Source organism: Leptonychotes weddellii, chromosome 3 (assembly GCF_054177405.1).
Source record: "Leptonychotes weddellii isolate Sample4059 chromosome 3, ASM5417740v2, whole genome shotgun sequence".
Lineage (NCBI taxonomy): Eukaryota > Metazoa > Chordata > Mammalia > Carnivora > Phocidae > Leptonychotes > Leptonychotes weddellii.
The window spans coordinates 161,601,117-161,620,949 of NC_138371.1; the positions used below are offsets into that span (position 1 = coordinate 161,601,117).

The window sequence follows — 19,833 nt, forward strand, 5'->3', positions numbered from 1 at the left end:
ACGATGGACTCTGAAAAACAAACTGAGGGTTCTAGAGGGGAGGGGGGTGGGAGGATGGGTTGGCCTGGTGGTGGGTATTGAGGAGGGCACGTTCTGCATGGAGCACTGGGTGTTATGCACAAACAATGAATCATGGAACACTTCATCTAGAACTAATGATGTAATGTATGGGGATTAACATAAGAATAAAAAAAAATAATAAAGCTCTATTTCTATTTCTTCTTTAGTTTTGTTTTTAAAAGAAAAGAGCAAGTTCTCAACGATGCCTTGATTCAGAATACTCAGAATAGTTTCTCTGGTTATTCAGATTTCAAAGTTCATATTCTGCCCGTCAGCTCTTACTTATAATATTTCACTAAGAAACAGTGACCTCCTTGAGACATCTTTTATTCTTTGATTTCTCCATTTCTTTACAGAAAACCAGAATCTGTTCTATTCCTGTTTGTGACATCACTGGATAACAGAGCCAGATTTTTTTAGATGCTAGATACAAAGAAAAGAAAGAAAAAAAAGAGACACCTTTTTCTTATAAAGCAAAATGAAGGTTTGAGAAAAGTGCCTACGATGCATTTATAGGAAACACATCCAAAGCAAACTAGTTTTAACTTTCCTCCCATGTAAAAGGGATTTAAAAAATTTTTTTTCCCTCCTTTTGATGATAAAGGGAAACTCCTGATTATCTCTAACCTTTGGAGATTTATCTTAAGATTTTCTTTCACTTTAACTTCAGGGCAAAAGACAAGAAGATTACCCTTAATGAAGCCAACTCAAGAATAAGTGATTGAAACTCGATTCAGTTTTTAACATTTAGCGTGTCCTTAGAGGAAGATACCCTCTCGCTCACCTGAATATCTTCTTCCAACATCCTCCTGCCTTAACAGGAGAACTCCTTCCTCAGAGTCATGCTTCCCGGGGGCAGCTGATGGTCGATGGTCGGGCTGGAGGAATTCAGTCGCCTAGCCTTACACACACACACAGTTAACCCCAGCTCTGAGTGCTTCCTTCTGCCCGGGAAGATGCCATCCTACTGGATTCGGAGAGTCTTTGCCCCAGCCAGCCTACATTTAAACGCATGGAGGAGCTACCTTTGTGTGTTTACAGAAGCCTGTTCTGCCAGAAAGTTTTGAATTATATGGCTTTCTGTCGGTCTTCCTCTTCTAATGCGTTTTGCATATCTCTTCCATTTCACTTCATTATCCCAGAATAGATCTTAACACACCAGCCAAGTAGCTTAGCTGCCTTACAGAGTGAAAATCAATCATTTCTTTATTAATACAAGTAACCTGTTAGCTAGACAATATGTCTTTAAAACATGGGGCTCATGGGGCTGGATGACTAAAAGAGCTCTTGTGCAGAGTAGTGTGGGACCTCCTCAGACCCAGCGTCCTGACTTTGCTACAGTGACGGAGTAACTTTCATCCCAAATCTCTCCTAGCCTGGACTACTCTCCTGATCACACCTGTTTATCCCATGGCCTGCCACACACCTCCAATAACCCTGTCGAAAACTGCACGCGTGTCCTCCCCCAAAGCCTCCCTCCCCAGGGCTCGCTGTCCCAGTGAGGGCCCCCTCCGCCACACCTGCTTCTAGCCAGAAGCACAGTTGACTCAAACTTCCCTTTCTCCTTCTCCCTCATAGTTGTTCCATGACAGGCCCCACTGAACAGTCCTCAATTCCTTTTGAATCCATCCTCAGCAGCTCCCCTAATTTTACCATCTCCCACATGGATTATAGCCTCTTATTTAATTCCCTGCCTTTGGTTCTGCCACGCTCTGATCCATCCTGCACACTGTAACCAGAGAGATTGCTGAAAATGCTAGTATGTTCACATTACTCCCCTGCTTACTTACCAGCTTTCTGGGATTCCCTGTTGCCATTAGATGAAAGCGCAGGTGTAGCCCCTGCACGATGCTATCCTTAGCCTGCCACCCGCCTCCAGGCCACCCTCCCCACTCTCCGTGCCTGGGATTATTAAAGCAAATGTTTCTTGAGCATTGATTATCTGCCGAGCACCATACTAGATGCTGCAGAGGTAATAGTGAATAAGACCAACAGAGCCTGAGTCCTACTAGACGTTTTAACGTAGGAGGTAAGAGAACATCTGTATGTGCCAGACATTCAAGACAGCCTTAGCTCTGTTGCTCAGAAGAACCATCCTCTATCACCTCCATGCTTTTGCCCATGCTGTTTCCTCATCCTGGAACATCCTGTCCTTTCCACACCAAACACCAAATATACACCATTTGCCAGGCACTATTTCTGCACTTCCAGGGCAAGATTCAGTGGGATCCTGGTGAGTCCTGGCACAACCAGCTCTCAATGCAGTGAACATGCTAGTGTGCAGTATTTGCCAATTTCTGTTGTGTAAATATTCCCACCGTGGTGATTTCAAGCTACCAACGTGAGGTCACTGAACATGGAGTAGCACGCCACAATATAACATTTCCCCCTGACTGATACAGTTGGCACAAATCACCTCAAGAGCTTAGATGAGAGTAAATAATTAGGAAGTAGTGAGTTTTGAGTATATATTACCTTTGTCTTCAATAGAATGTATACAATTTTAAGTTTATACATTGTAACTTAGTAATCACTGTTCAATGACTGGCTTGAGGAATTCCTGACGATTTTACAGGTGGTCTCGAGATCCCGTAAGAGCCCGTTCCAGGACTCCACTGCTATTCTAGGAAGCCTTCTCTGACCCTCCAGTCTGGTTAGTTGCCCCTTGTGGGTGTCCCCATCACATTTATCATGATATAATCACCAGGCTTCTTGTCAGAACCTCCCTGAGAGCAGGGACATGTCCATTTGGCATATCCCCCGCACCTGTGTCTGCCCATAATGACACTCAATGAATATTGGTTGAATGATAGGTTGAATGAATGATACAGAGCCAGGCTGATAAAATTTACACATTCATGTGAATTCGGCAAAATGATCTTAAAGAATTGCTTTAAAACCCATAAACAAAGAGCATATGAGATAATCATTTAGCCAGGCCAAGAAAGTTAAGATTTCTTTTTTACCACATTCAAAATATGCTTTGTTAGTTCCTTGTAATTCCTTCCTATTCACCATTGGGGAGAAAATATCAAGGTGTTCTGCTGTTTAAGGAAAGCAAACCCTTCAAGGAAAAAAAAATCATCTTCTCAAGCAAACGGAACGAATTTGCTTTTATTGAAGAAACAATTTTAAGACGTATGCAAAACATTTGACAGATATTCTGGAACCAAGCTGTGTAAGCATCAGGAGTAAATTTCTAAAGCCTTAAAACTGACATGGTAGCTGGCTTTTGAAAATTGAAGCTGGTGAAAGGCAGCCAAAGCTGAAACTGATGACTTCACTTGATTCAGTGTAACCCGGAATTCCCTTCACGGAGCCCTGAGCCCATCCAGGGACCCATGTGGAATTTGCCAGATGACTTGGCTAAGGGACCATTGTAATCAGTCTTTAAGGAAAGAAAAGCATGAGCCAGGGAGGAAAGAAAAAGAGAAGACAGAGGAGAAGGGGTAGAGAGGAGTAAAGAACACAAGAGAAGTGCAGATTGTTCTGAGACTTCAGGATGAAAACCTGTTTTCTTAAAAAAAATCAATCCATAAAGAAAATTAGCAAACTAATAAAACCAAATAAAAATAAAAAGACTTGGGGCGCCTGGGTGGCTCAGATGGTTAAGCGTCTGCCTTCTTCTCAGGTCGTGATCCCAGCGTCCTGGGATAGAGCCCCGCATCGGGCTTCCTGCTCAGCGGGGAGTCTGCTTCTCCCTCTCCCTCTGCCTCTCTCCCTGCTCATGCTCTCTCCCTCTCTCTCTCTCTCTCTCTCTGTATCTCTGTGTCTCAAATGAATAAATAAAAAAAATCTTAAAAAATAAATAAATAAAAAATAAAAAGACTCAGTATTTAAAATGTTACCATAATGAGTATAATAATTTTATATCTAAAGAAAGAAGTCATTATTAAAATGTTCTAAGTTGATATTCAGGAAAATTCTACATTGGATATTAGCAGAATGCTGTTAGGAACCAGAAAAAAAAAAATGTGTGAAATGAAGCTCTAAGGTGCCAGTTTAATCTTATATCATAGTGATGATGTGGCTTTTCTTGCTATTACTTTTATTGAAATGGGGTTTAAAAAATTTTTTAACTTATTCACATCTATTTACTAGTGATATGTGGACATCTCCCGCACACCCATTTCGGTCTACATATTTCACTTCCTCTCTAAGAAAAGGTCCCCAGCTCTGTGCTCAACCTAGACAAGTGGGGACAGGGATATGTACCGTACAAACACAGCCCATGGGCCGCTGGTGCCGCTCACCATTTTCACAGGGTGGGGAAATCAGGAAGAGAGGCTTTGCAAACATCCCGAGTTGTCTTCCCCTTTGCTACAAGCAAAAGGCCATTGCTTGAGATGTGATCTCCAGAACCCATGATTCTGAGCTCGCCCACCAACCATCAGAGAGCCAAGGTCGACTATTTTATACACAGGGTCCTTGGCTTTCTAACTGGCTTTTCAAGCACAGTGGGTAGCTGTTAGCAAATGATCAAGAAACAGGATCTTTTTGGTTCTATTTATCAGTTTAAACAAAGTTGTTGATTTGGTTTTGCTCTAAGTTGGCACAGTAAGCGGAGTAAGGGAAATATCAAATGAGTTTTTTATGCGGATGGATGATTCATTGTTTTTTTCTGAAGCCTAAGGAAGAAATGTTAAATGATTTTGAAGAGATAATTGATTCTTTGCAATAGAGTATATAAAACACACAGTTCAGTGTCTGGCCCACTGTGGACATTGAGTAAGTGTCAAGTTCTCTTTTCTTTCTGATCTTGCCTTACACAAATCTCTCTGCTAATTGCCTTCCATGAATGTTTGCAAAAGGGCGAAATTCTAACTAAAAATTTCATTTATCCATAATCTTTCACTCCCAATTTTTTTTTTTTAAAAAGTACATACTATGTGCTAGGAACTCTTACAGATTATGGGATTCAGCAATAGCCATGAACAAAATGTAAAAGATCCAATTCTTCATAAAAAATTACTCATGCATCACTCTGCATAATCCATAGATCTGATTTGTTCTTCATTACTGTGCTATTTAATTACAGATTACATCAGTTAAAATAATACATTTCTATACCTCATTTTTTTTCAGTGTCTTTTCAAAGCATCATATCATTTTATCTTCCCAGCATCCCTGAGGATTCGGGAGAACATGTTACTCAAAGGTCACACAGGTTTAAGGAGAAAGTCTGAAGGTAGTATTCCAGGCTTTTAGACTCTTTTTCGTGACCTTTCTCTTATGCCACAGCTGTCTCTCATGCAAACAATGGCCAAAATAGAGAGAGCTGATGCAGATATGATAACTTCTGTTTCCTTGGGAACGAACAGGATAGATTTGAATTCCCCCAGTGGTCATCTGACAAATAGTTCATTCATTAACACTGTAATATAAATTAGAATCTAATCAGTAAATAAAACATTACTTACTCTCAAAATATCAAATCCAATTAAATCTAGGTAGTATTCACTGCCACCCATGTTAATATAAAAGATTAGAGTTCTGTTTGCAAATTTCAAAATGATATATGGGAATAGTAACATCCCTCCACAGTAGGAACCCACTGAGTAGAAAGTGGAAGGATAGAATTTTTTTAAAAACACAGGAGCCAAGACGGGATTGATCTGCAGCCATGCTTATGAACTTGCCAGTAATGACTTTTGTGAATGTATAATCAACCTGCAGAGACAAAGAGATGTAGGTATAAAGCTTTGGGGGCTTCTGAAAAAGTGCACACCACATTGTTTTATTTTAAGGGAAAGATGTTAAGATGCTGAGATGTTCTTAAAGGAAAAGGTCTTATATTTAAAAACCTAAGACACAGGGGCACCTGGGTGGCTCAGTTGGTTAAGCGACTGCCTTCGGCTCAGGTCATGATCCTGCAGTCCCAGGATCAAGTACCGCATCAGGCTCCCTGCTCAGCAGGGAGTCTGCTTCTCCCTCTGACCCTCCCCCCCTCACGCTCTCTCTCTATCTCATTCTCTCTCAAATAAATAAAATCTTAAAAAAAATAAAATAAAATTATAAAAAAATAAAAACCTAAAGACACAGCACTCAAACCTGTTATCACCACCTTCCTCTCTTTCTCACCTCTCTGAAACAATAAAATGTCTCTCCTTTCAGAACTTTGTATCTTTAATGTCAGCTTCTCTAATCTCAGAATGCCAGCACACTTCTGAGACATTTTAGTAATCCTCTTAAGAGAGAGAATTCATGAGCCAGATATCTTCCCCAAATCCACAGGTTTTGCAAGCCCACCAACCGGGAAGGATAACTCCGTTGTGTATTTGCAGCATCTGCCTACATGGGGACTGCCAAATACTTTGCCAGATTACAGTGAGTGGTCCCCCCCTTATCTATGGTTACAGTTACCTGAAACCATATCATATATATCATATATCAATCGTGACCCGAAAGCAGATGATCTTCCTTCTGACGTACCCTCCTTCGTCAGAAGGTCACCGGTAGTCTAATGCCATGTCACAATGCTTACGCCACTCACCTCACTTTATCTCATGTAGGTATTTACCATCTCACCTCATCACAAGAAAAAGAGTGAGTACAGGGCGACTGGATGTCTCAGTCATTAAACATCTGCCTTCGGCTCAGGTCATGATCCCAGGGTCCTGGAATCGAGCCGCACATCGGGCTCCCTATTATAATATAATATAATATATTATAATATAATATTACATTATATATATGTAATATTATATATATATAATGATATTACTCAGCCATTGAAAAGAATGAGATCTTGCATTTACCACAACATGAATGGACCTAGAAGGGATTATGCTAAGTGAAATACGTCAGACAGAGAAAAACAAATACCATATGATTTCATTCATATGTGCAATCTAGAAAACAAAACAAATAAACAAAACAAAACAGAGACAGACTAATAGATAACATAAAACAAACATAGTGGCCAGAAGGGAAGGGGGTGTAACATGTGAAAGGGATTAAGATGGACAGATGCCCAGTTATAAAAAAAAATAAGTAAGTCACAGGGATATAAAGTACAGCGTAGGGAATATAGTCAATAATACTATAAGAACTTTCTATGGTGACAGATGGTAACTAGACATATTGAGGTGATCATTTTGTAGTGTGTAAGAATATCGAATCACTGTGTTGTACACCTGAAACTAATATAATAATGTATGTCAAATATAATTCAACTTTAAAAAATTGTTTTATCTTTAAAAAAAAAGAGGCAGTGGAGGGTAGAATGGATTCCACAAACACCTCTGAATCAATGCATCTGAATGTGTTACATCTGAATCGCTTCTCTTGGTGGGGTAAAGCAAACTACACAGAGCATCCCAAGGTATGTTCCCTAGAACACTCATCCTGTGAGAACCTCCTGCACCCTCTGCAGAGCCTGTGGCCAAATGGGGAATTACTGCAAAGGACCTCCTCCCTTTTGATGAGTCAGAACACACATTCATATGACCAGAACCTGCCAAGATACCTAATTTCACTTTGACCATGGAATTTATTGCATATGTAACAACTGTTAACAACTCTTGGTAATAATGTTTTATGGAAAACACTGAAGAAACATCAGCCCAGACATTTTTTCCCCTCAAATCTCCTTACTCAGAAAACAAAACTTCTAGAAAGAAAATGGTTGTAGAATAACGTAAGTAGCTAGTTACTGTCAAGCACTTACTTTTCCAGATGATGGCTTCTGTTTTCCTGCCTTATGTACTGCATTTTATCATCATAGTTTGGGGAACAATATTATCATTTCCATTTGACAGAGGAGGAGACTAAAGTGCAGGGAAGACCCTGAATGTTGGCATGGCACTGGACTGTCCTTAGCCCCACCTGTCACCCATCCATATACTTGCCCTGGGCTTTAAATACCACCTTAGGCTAGTGGCCCAGATCTACCTCTCCAGCCCTGACCACTCCTCGGAATAGAATCTTGATCTCTGATTCTCATGTAAGCTAACCTCATTTAACCTCTCACTTAACTGACCCACATTATTCCTCATCTGTTTCTTCCCTTATTCAAAATACAATATATTGGGGTGCCCTAGACCACGAGGAAAAAGGCTCATCGGTCCTTTAGAGTAATATAGCCCTGAGCCTCATGAGCCACAAAACTTTGTCTTAACTATACGGCTGCCACAGTAAGCTCAGAAGATAGTCTGAGACAATCTGAATGTCCCGCACAAGAATTCCATTCGTCACCCATCCCATGAACCCCAGGTTTTAAAAACATGTTGTCTAACCAACAGATTGCACGTATGATAACTGAATGCATTGATTTTCACTTTGTAACTCATCTAAGTAATATGACGGATACATGTTGCTTCAGGTACAGTCTCTGCAATGAGAATCAGACAAGGGCTTCTCATCGTTCTTAAGCAATGACAGGGCGTGGGTGTGCCAGTCTCCTTCCCAACTCCTCCCTGCAGGTTTTGTAAAGTTCCGAAAACCCACTCTTAATCCCTAGGCATGTCACTTCCACACTGAAGGATCTCTTTATGACCATGCCTTTTTTTCTAAGGGTAAAATAGAACCTGTTGAAGGAACTTCAGGATTCATATCCTGACATATTATGACAGATTTTTCTGTAGGTCTCCAGCTGATTATGAGGTGAGGTGTTGTTTCCATCATAATTACAAGGCAGTGTTTTCTTCCATTTGGATCATACTCTCAGCAATTTCTGCACCGAAGCCACCTTAAAAATCCAAACCTGATATAAATAACAAAAGGCTACTAGGCTATATTGACTTAACTCACGTTCTGTATAATTGACACTCTCAAAAGAAAAGAATCAAACAACGGGGCACCTGGGTGGCTCAGGTGGTTAAGCGACTGCCTTCGGCTCAGGTCATGATCCTGGAGTCCCGGGATCAAGTCCCGCATGGGGCTCCCTGCTCGGCAGGGAGCCTGCTTCTCCCTCTGACCCTCCCCTCTCATGTGCTCTGTCTCTCTCATTCTCTCTGTCTCAAATAAATAAATAAAATCTTTAAAAAAAAAAAAAAGAAAAGAAAAGAATCAAACAAGTGGTAAGGTTTTCTGTTATGATGAGGTATCTCCCCTGGGGTCCTAATATTCTTTCAGGGCATTTCTTGTTCCTTTGATTTAATTTAAACCAGTGAGCCAGCTTTTTCCCAAAGAGCAAATTAAGAAGGTCTGTTAACTCTTTCAGTGCCCCGCTTCAAGAAATCCCCAGCAAGGCCATTAGCATTGTTTTGCCTTAGGCTTTACACTCTCTAAAAGTCAGCTGTCATATTCGGAGCAATCCAAAATAGCACACTCAACAAAACCCTGGAGCTTTGGAAATGTTAATGCCCTCCATCAGCAATGACCTTGCCACTGGGAAGTGATTTAGGCACTAGGGAGAAAAGGGCCCACTATCTTTATCACACTGGTTTACACCATCAACTTCAGAAATTGTGTGAGAGAAGAATAATCAATAGTGTGTTAAGACCAATCTCGAAGAACGCCAAGACAAAATGCTCCTGCTCTGCAAAATGCTGAGTTGAAGGAGAACTTTTGGATACGACCAAAGAGAAATGAGCTGGAGTGGTAACACCGAATGAATTGTGACTCGAGATGGAATTTGTCATTGGGAATGGCACTCTGAGAGCTCTCTGTGTATTTCGGTGGAATCCCATAACGTGCCTGATGAAAAATGCTTATTTTAGAGCAAAGCAGATTCAAATAACAAAACCCAAAGGCACGCATGCATTCTAAACACACACACACGCAGGTTAAGAATTAGCTGACACAAATAGTCCCAGAAAGTTAACCAAAGTAAGTAGCTAAGAAGTAGAATCACCACCTCCTGTGGAAAAATGGAAGAAATGTCAAGTTCAACTTCATCAAAACTTCCTGAAAATGTCACTAGAGTTTCTGTCATTCTAGTAAAGGTATTATCTCTTGATAACCAGCAGAGAGTAGGAAGCTTCTAAAAACAGCCGAGGAAGTATCCCCACCGCACCCTGAGTTGAAATCACTGGAAAAGAGCTGGCTGCTCGATCCCTAAGATCATTACACTGAAATGTGTGTTTTCCCATGGCAAACCTAACCGTGACATCAACAGCTGTCAACAACAAAATTAGACGGAACTGTCCTTATAGGGACACTACATTGGCTTGTCCTATTTCCACACCTTTGCTCCAAAGAGTGTTTTCAAAGAACTCTTCCAGTGCAGGTTTTCCTTATTCACACCGCAGGGCAGGGCCACTCAGGTTATTTGGCCTTAGATGCTAGACACGAAATAACATTTGTCACGGTAACAGGAATCCCACACGGGTATTTACTGAATGCCAAATTCAAGTACATGAAAAGGTCTCGGTCATGTTCATTTAGTCCTGACATCATCCTGTGACGTAGCTATTACAATTCCTATTTTTAATACAGTTGATGTTCATTATTTGTGGTAGTTATGTTTCATAAAGTGGCTGCAAATACTGAATTAGCAAATACTGAACTGCCGGAAAGACAGGGCTAGGCTCCTGGAAGCTTTTAGCCACCTTTTGTCAACCAACCAATAAGCAACCTATGTGTATTTCTTCTTAAAGAAACTTTATTTAGTATATACTGTTGATTCATTAACATTGAACTCAGGGCCAAGTGCACCAGAACTTCTGCCTGAACAAGGTTTATCTAACACACATATTTTCTCCATAAGGCACATCACACACAGCCCCTTGGGCTCAGGAACGCCAGATAGCACTTTAGCCCTGAACTTGGGGGCCATCTTAAACAGGGAAATTGCCAAGTAAAAGGACAAGAATGTGAAAAACGGGGCACTAAAGAGGCCACAGAAAGGACACTTGATTTCAGCATGTGAGCTGAAACAAGAAGGCATCACTTGGTTCAGCTTCAGCTGGGAACATGCATGTAGGGCCACTCAACCCATGTCCACAGAAGTGCGTGACTAATGATTTGGGGCTTGCAAAGTAATTTTAGCGAGTAGGCAAATTCGCAAATACAAAATCTGCAAATAATGAGGACTGAATATATATGTTTGAAAATAAGAGTCGGCATGCAGTGAGGCATGCACCCCACATCTGTCTAGTCAGTCTTCCTGTTATATTAGCAGTAGTCGTCATTTAAATTTAGAGATTAGAGTTTATTGGAGATTGGAGTCCCAGGAAAAATGGGAAAGCCATTGCCTGGCATGCTTCTGTACCAGGATCTTAGGAAGAAACTCACTGTGAAGTTTCTTGACCTTTCAATGGTTCTTCCAGGTCTTTCAGGGGTGTGGCCAACCCAAACCTGCTCCAGCCCTCCGATCTGCTCGCTCAGCTCCTGAAAATTTTAATACGCGGTTCAGGCCTTACAATCCTGAGGAGAGACCCACAACTGCTGCAGGCACGAGCTTGGACCGGCTGGTGAGTTCTCTCAGATTGATGGCCACTGTGGGCACTTTCTGTTACCAAGGTTATTCTTCAGGAGACGTGATGGGACTCCGAAAAAGTTGGTTGTAAAAGTCATCTCATTCTTATATCTGCTCCTGGTCTTAATTAGAATATTGAAAAATAATGAGATCTTCCTTTTAGGTCATGAATTAGATTATTTAAGGCGTCTTATCCTATTAATCCACTCATGCAGTGGCCAAATTTTCAACTTCATATTTCTTCTGAAATATTAATCTGAAGACTAAGTTACTATATCTTCCAGAGATATAATTACAATAGCGCATTTCTTACTCACCTGCTTCCGTTATTTATTCAGTTATGATACAGTGTAATTTTATTATGCCCTCTTGTGTATAAAGTTTTCTGTTTGAAAGACCTTGCCAGGAGATCCCAAGTCAACGTTACTACCATTTTTTTTTCTTTTTTGTGTGTCTTTTAAAAGTTGGAAGCCTTAAAAATAGTCACTCTTTGATCCACTTAAATGTGTGTCAGGGGACCAACTGATATCTACCAGCAAAGCAATCCACTTGGAGAATAAACATAGTAAACACCATTTTTTAATGTGTTTTAAAAATCAAATTTTGCTATAAAAAATGAAAAGCTCATAATTTCAAAGAAATACTGCCTGATTATTTTCAATGCAATTTATAGCACTATAAACAATTTATATACCTGTAATTGTTAGCACTGGTAATGTTGCCTTGCCAATTATCTTGATGTATAATTAACAGATAAAAACCTTAAGGTCATAAAATACTTGAACCACATCTGATTATGTCATATAAACTCAGATCTCAAGGGTTTCTGGTTATGAAAATACTTTTACTAGTCACTGTTATAAATTACTTTATCATTTTAGTTAATATCCTTCCGCAGCATAGGACTCACAAGATTAAATTGGTTGAGTTTGGCCTTCACGTTCAGTACATCTCAGCATCTCTGTCTATAAAAATCTAATGTACTTACAACATAAAGGCCTATCCACGAAGAGCCAGAGTGAAGGGGTAAGTGGAGTCATTAGCCACTAAATTATGTTATAAATCTATTACTGTTTATTAGCAAATAAAACCCCTCTTCAGTGTAGGTTTCAAAAAAAGAATCATCCAGATATTGCTTCAACCTTCTATGTTACCTTGGTCGTGTCTATTCTCTGTTCCCAGTTTCAGGAAGAGTTTAAAAATAGTCACCTTTCTTCTTTTAAACAACCAATTAGATTCCCCTGAACCGCTAGCTAATTGTTTTAAAGAAATGATGGTTATCATGAGAGTCCATTGTTTGAGTTTTTACTTTACAAACTCCTCTGTCTGTTAAAATCCTTTTCACCAAAGCACAAATGGTGAGTATGGGTTTGAGTTCTCTCACTCTCTCTCTCACTCTCTTTCTCTCTTTTTTATTTTTTTTCCATTTTAGTTGGCTCTAACTTAGTTATTGGAATGATTCAGGCTTTTTGGAATTTTCACAAATTCTAATTTAAGAACTGGGGCATGGTGCAGGATGAGTAAGTCCTAGCGATCTGCTGTACAACATTGTGCCTATGGATAAGTCCTGTTTGATGCACTTAAAAATCTGTTAGGAGGGTAGCTCTCATGTTAAGTGTTCTTACCACAATAAAGTAAAATTTAAAAACAATTGGGTACATTATGCACTTAGTTAAAATTGCACTGAATTGGATCAATATAATGATATCTATGACTACTAATTAATGTTTTTTCCCTTTGAAACAAGCACAGTTTTCTCTCCTCCCCAAGAGAAATAAACACACACACACACACACACTCAAACAGGGGAAGTAGAGCAAGAAAAATATTTTTCTCAAGACAGCAGTATGTATGCAATTTAGCACAACCTAAATAAAGCATCAACGCTTTGAGATTGCCACATGATGTATAATATCTGATAGATAAGGAAATTAGAATTTGAACCTTCTTTTAGAAAGGAAATTCACTGATGGTCTTCGAAATGCCCCCAATATAAAGGTCTTCAAGAGTATTGGCAAATAGCAAACTGATTTAGGCTTTTCTATTTTTATGCACCCCCCAAAATATATTTTAATCAATATTTTTTCTGAAAAGGATCAGTCATGGTGAATCATTTGATCATGGGTAAAAACCAAAGACTAGACTGGGTGCATAAGGGCCAGATTCAGTGCATAGGAATTTAAATCAATAAGTCAGTTTTATTCGAAAATGTTCTCTGACAGCACATAGTACTTAACTTCCTCATGGTGTGACTTAAGGCTCTGTAAGAGAGAATGGCAGATTTATTAATGTTTTATTGAATTAAATTCCCAAATTGTAAGAATTAGTGATTTGTAATTCACAGCCAGCCATAAACTGACCTGGAGTCACTTCCCCAGTCCCTAAGGGCAAGGGGCTGTTTCCACATCAAAAAGAACTATACAGGGTTATTCTTGAGAAACACAAACTAGACCCAAAGCTAATATCAGAATCTTCATTTGCAGCCCTTGGCTTCCCGACCAAGGCTTTCTTCCTTTTGAGGGTTCAATGTATTTCTGAATAGTGGAAAGGTAAAGCAGTTACCTTAGCCCGACTGTTTATATGACAGCTTAAATGTCAACAGTCAGACCAAATCATCTCCAAGATGCATGCATTGGTGAACTCTCTTGATGGGTCTGCCATATATTACAGCCTATTTTGACTGTTTATAAACAAGTCTCATGTTACCTAGTCCTGTTTTAATTTTCTCCTGAAAAAATGTTTCCTGAATATTTATAAGAAGCATGTGTCCCAGAGAAGGAGGATAATTAGAAAAGACTTCCCTTAATTTCTCTAAGTCTTTCAGCAGAGAAAAAGCTTCAAGGACAGCATCAAAAGAATATCCCAGTCACCCCACTGTTTTTGCCAAAGTGAAAATAACTGTAAAGCTCTTGGAGGAGTTGCTTCTTACTACCACTTAAAATGAGTACCTGTGTTAATTAACTTTGGAATCTTTTGGTCAGTGTTCTTGTATCAGTTATTGTAATGCTATTTTTTATGTGAACTGGTAATTATGGGGTTAGTTTTAGAAGTAAATCTCCTAACCCCAACCTGGGCCAACTGCTGCTAGAACTTACATAAAATAATTAAAAATAAAACTCTTTCTTAAAAATACATCAATTCCACCATTTAACCTCTATTAGATGTTTAAGGAACTTGTAAATTCTTTTATATCACTAGGAAGCTTTTCTCTTTGTTCCTCTAAAGTTATATGGACATAAAAATCAGTTTAGGTAGTCAGTGGCTTTCAGACATACTACCGGAAGTTATTTTTATTATCCAATAATGAATGAATACATTTGTATAAATTCAGCTGCTGATGAAAAGCTGACTCATCAAAGACTATCACAGTCCTTCCTGCCAGCAGCCAGGGTTTGTTGAAGATACAAATGCCATCAGGTATTTTGGTTAACAGATTGGCCCCACGATCACATGTCTTTCCTGCTACCAGCACCCACCCCAGCAGCCCTCTGTCCCTGCTTACTGTTACTGATTTTCAATTAAATAGGCCAGAAGTGATTATTTGCAAACGATTGATTTTTTTCTTCCTTTTTTCTTAAATTTATACTTCATAAATTCTCTTATACAATTTGACATGAAACTATGAGTTCTTTTTTTTTTTTAAAGAAACTTCCACTGGAATGTCACTGGAAGTACAGACTATAAAAAATACATCAACCTAAAAGAGCTCGATTTTGAAGATCCGAGAATACAGAGATATTTCAGATTATCATCTGTGAAAGACAATTAGTTGTACAGCTCAGAAAACTGAGCACAACATGCGTTATAGATCCCGCACACACTGGGCAGTGAGTGTCTGTTATTTACCCCAGTGGACTCATCAGAGCAGAATATACTTTAAATCGTGTATCTTAGAGGAATGTGTTTTATAAAAGTAGATTTCAAAGAAAAAAAAACACGTGGAAGTTAATTCATCAAGTTGGTGATGATTTAGACCAATGAACCTCCAGTAAGTATTCAACATTGTACTGGCTTCTTAAATATTCTACTGGTCATTCTGAGGGAGTTTGGGGTGGGTGTGGGTGGAATGCCAGCCTGGGGCTTCTTAAATATTCTCCTGGTCATTCTGAGGGAGTTTGGGGTGGGGGTGGGTGGAATGCCAGCCTGGGGCTTCTTAAATATTCTACTGGTCATTCTGAGGGAGTTTGGGGTGGGTGGAATGCCAGCCTGCAAAGCTAAACGTTATACCTGTGCTGTGCTATTATGTATAGAATAATCTCTCTTTCTTTTTCCTTTAAATGTGTTTTCCTCTTGCTTCCCAGAGGATTGTGTGGAGGACAATGCAACATAGTGTAAGCTTTGGTCTTCTTTTTTCTTACTCTCATCCTCATTTGTCTTCATATAGTCATTTCAGAGAGTTCTCGAGAAATTCTACCTCCACGTTCCCTTTCCAGACTGTCTAGAGCGTGTTGAACACTGCACATGACCGAGAGGGTTAGCCGCTTCCTCTCTGTTTGGTATTTATGGTTAACAGCCATTTTGGTATTCTTTCCCAACGGCAAGGTTTTCAATCTAAGCTTTGTGTTAGACTAACTCATTTGGTGGCTGATTTAAATTCTATCCCAGTGTTCAGACTATGTGTAGTCTGCCTGAAAAATTAGCTCTTCCCTGATAGAATATATTGGCTTTTTTCTTCTTGTGCTGAGCGAATAATTACCTCGCTAATAATAACAACGAACCAACATCAGCTGTCATGCATAAGGAGCTAATTTTTCCATTAGCGAGGACAGAGAATTTAGGGGGGTTAAGAAATAGTCTGTGGTATAGGTTGCTTACTCTTTTTTTTCTTCCTTCTTGAATTTACTGATGTCTCATAGAGCATTCAGGGAGGGCCTGGATATTTTTTACTACAAAGTGGTTTGTGTTGGGGCTGAGGACGGCGCACCCAGGTTATCTTACCTGACTTTATATATTAACCATAATAATCAGATAGTTAATTTTTCTAATCTGGTTTTCAAATTAACATCCCATACTGATAATACCTTTTAATAAGGTTCTGAACCCTGCATATCATTGTGGACCCAGGAGAGACGATGACTCTCCCCTGAAGGGCACATATTTATTCATGCAGCACACCTATAACATCAAGTGCCCCATGTCTGCCTGGCCTTATATTCAGGCAGTGAATTCCTCTGTTCAAATTCATTTCTTTAAAAGGAAATTGTCCCCTGAGTCGTATTCCCATTCATCATCACAGTTCTCTGAGCCCAGGGCAGTTTGAATGAAAAAAGAAAGTTAAGAGGTAAATCTGGAATAGGAATACTCTGGAAGAGGAGACTTTGAAGAAGGAACAGGAAAGACAGATGGCTTAGGGTCTCCTGATGCTAAATGGGAAATGGGGGGAGCAAACATCATGGGTAGGACAAATCAGGGTTCTATTAGTTTGGTTCATTTGATAAAATTAGAGTAGCTCCAGCTGAGATAGTACGTGCCCGTGTTTCTCAACAACATTCTCCTGATATCTCCAGGTTTTCCAGCCGTTGAGCCAGTCCGATCTCCTTATCTTATGGTTATCAGGATCCCTGTAGCTTTCCCCCAAGAGGAACGACTTCTTGAATATATTGGAAGGAATATAAATTATAATATCATCCTCCACCCCCATGTTGTCTGCTGGACTTCCCTGCTGGCCTCCTATAATCTTCCTTAACTGGGCCAAAAATACGGCGCTACTTTTGAAATTCACTGGTTCGCCATTGGTGCTAAATAAGAATTACTGACATTATTACATATAGATTGAAGAACTTGTAAAATATCAAGTTATGCACTTTATTTTATTATTCTGAAACAAAATGGACAAAGCAGCTCACTTTCTGGTGTCGTTCCTGCCTGATGGTTAATACCAGTTTCAGAGTAAAATGCTGGTCATAAAAACGTTCTTCTCTGCCTCTTTGGGGCCATTTTGATGTGATTTAGGATGTCTTGATTGTAAGGATTCGGAGAAACTGTCTGTTGTTCATTGTAAATTGCCATGGCATTTCATTGTCACCTCAAAGGATTCTGCATCCGGCTAAATCCACTATTTTGCATTTCAAAAGGATGTCAGGCTGTATTTAAGAAACTTTTATTATCTAGAGCCTCAGCCACTGTCTTTAAGTGAAACTGGTATTTCCTACCTTCCACCCAGACACACACACACACACACACACACACACACACACACCTCAGTCTTTGCTTGGCCGGAGCAGCAGGAAAAAGTAAAACCTCAATAACAACAGTAAACCAGATTCTCCACTTTAATTAGTTTTCTAAAGATAAATGGGTCAAGGCCAGACTGGCTTTCAGCCTCTGCTGCCGCAGCATAAATTATGCCACATTCACCCCAGCAAACAAATGCCTACTGCTCAATCCACTTCCAGTTGTGAACTGCCCAGTCTTGTCCGAACCTGCTTTATCTCTTTACGGCAAAACCCCACTGAGACACCCCAGTTTCATCTTCAATGAACCCTTGGTAATAACAGCAGCAAAATACAGTGAGCTTTCAAAGCAGAGAGAAAATACAAAACATTGTAACCAGACCATCCAACTCATTTGGTCTCAGTTCCTGCCCTTCGGGCAACAGCAGCGCCTGGTAGCTGGGAGAGCCGCCAGACACAGGCTTCTTTCCGCTCCGTAGCATAGGACACACATAGAAAATGATGGCTTATCTGCAGGATATGCTGCTTGTTCCATGGGCTTGGAGGATGCACGCAGCGAATTCAATGGTATGCCCTGTTGGGAACCCGGATGGAATGCCTGCTCCTCGTGTGGCTTTTTCACTTCGCACCCAGTGGACAGTGGACTGGTTTTACATCCTGGAGAAGCTCTTCTTTCAGGAATGTGGAAGGATGGTGAAACTGGAAAAGCGCAGACCTCTCTTTGAGCTCAGGCGAGGCGGTGTTCAATTGCACTGGGCTGTGTGCCTCGGGGAGAAAGAAGAGGAATCGCCCCACTGGCCGCGTTCCTCCCTGGGAGATGCTGAAGCCCATTCCGCATCTGTGCTTTACGACACATTCAGAGAATCACATGGATTCTTGATGAAATAAAGTATGCCACCCCTTTTAAAAGGGGGGGGAGGGACTCTTGCACCGTTTAGGCATAAGGGGTCCTTAAAATCATTCTGGGGGGGATTTGACCAACCAAACCATTTTCAATTCTGTTAAACTGTCCTTTGTCTTCAGAAATATTTAAGCTAGAGCTTTGTTGACCTCTGACTATGTCACAAACATGAAATGTTATACTTTCAGACACCAAATACAGCAAGACAGATTTTCTATCTGCTTGATGGTATGCTGATATGCTTACTTTCCCCTGAAGACATGAAAATTTCTTTCAGAATTCCTAGACTGCAGCTAACCCCAAATCAATGCATCCTTTATGCATCAGTCAATCAACAATGTATGTACCTGCTTCTTCTCTGCTACATAGCACTTAGTAAAACTAGCTACCACGTACAATCTATACCATAGCATGTTGTAAGTGCTAGCATCATCAAAAAGGCAAGAGTTACTACTTGCAAAAAAGCACAGCTTATCAAACCTGTTAGACACACTCTGTCTCCTCTAGGGAATAATATCTAGTACAGAGTCCATACAGTGTGAGCATAAAGGAAATAGGAGTTTGATTTTGTAATCTAAGACGGATTACACTACTAAAAAATACATGGAAGATATATTAACAAATGAATTATCATTGACCAAATATGCCAACGGAAAACACTAAAACATCTGTAGCATCTTTGGGATAGGCTATCCCATACCTTCTTAAGCCAGAACTTTTTGCCCACATCTTGAACAAATTAAACAGAAACTTTGTCAGTTCTGAACCAGTCTGATGAAAAAAGTGTATTTGTCCTTTATTCAGCTATGTAACAAGTGTTTTGGTGACTGGAATATGAAAGCCTGAATAGACAAGCCATACTAAACTACTTAAACCACACATTTTAAAATATGTGTTCATGAGAGGCATCAGTTGACATAGATCTTTTATTAACTTATTGAGCAGCTTAAAGAACCTTCTCTTTGTCATGGAAAACCTGCAGTAATTCTTTCTCATAGCTGTCTGAGATATCCACAACACAACTCCCAAATGTGATGTTCACGCTTATGAGAGATAGAGCTGAAGAAATGGGGTATTTCATAAATACCAGTTTTGATGTATTTGCTGTATAATCAATCAGCTTTTAACTGACTCTGGGGCCTATGGAATACATTTTAAAGCACTGGGAATTTGGCTACTCCCATAACATATTTGGACACTCTTTACTGCTAGCAATAAACCTCAGGCATAAACATTGTAGAGAAAACCAGATGAAAAGAAACCTGTTTGAGTGAAAATTGACTTTGCTTCATAAATGTTAAAGGTAGAAAGATATCTGCAATACACAATAATTTTAT

At 39.8% G+C, this 19,833-nt stretch overlaps 1 protein-coding gene across 1 annotated transcript in view; it reads left to right on the plus strand.

The window, feature by feature from the left end:
- GPC6 (glypican 6) overlaps positions 1–19,833 on the plus strand; it is a 1,026,790-nt gene that overhangs the window by 928,318 nt on the left and 78,639 nt on the right. Inside the window, exon 6 of the mRNA XM_081815107.1 lies at positions 11,274–11,417. Within this exon, the coding sequence (XP_081671233.1) occupies positions 11,274–11,417 (144 nt within the window). The remainder of the gene's footprint in view (positions 1–11,273; positions 11,418–19,833) is intronic.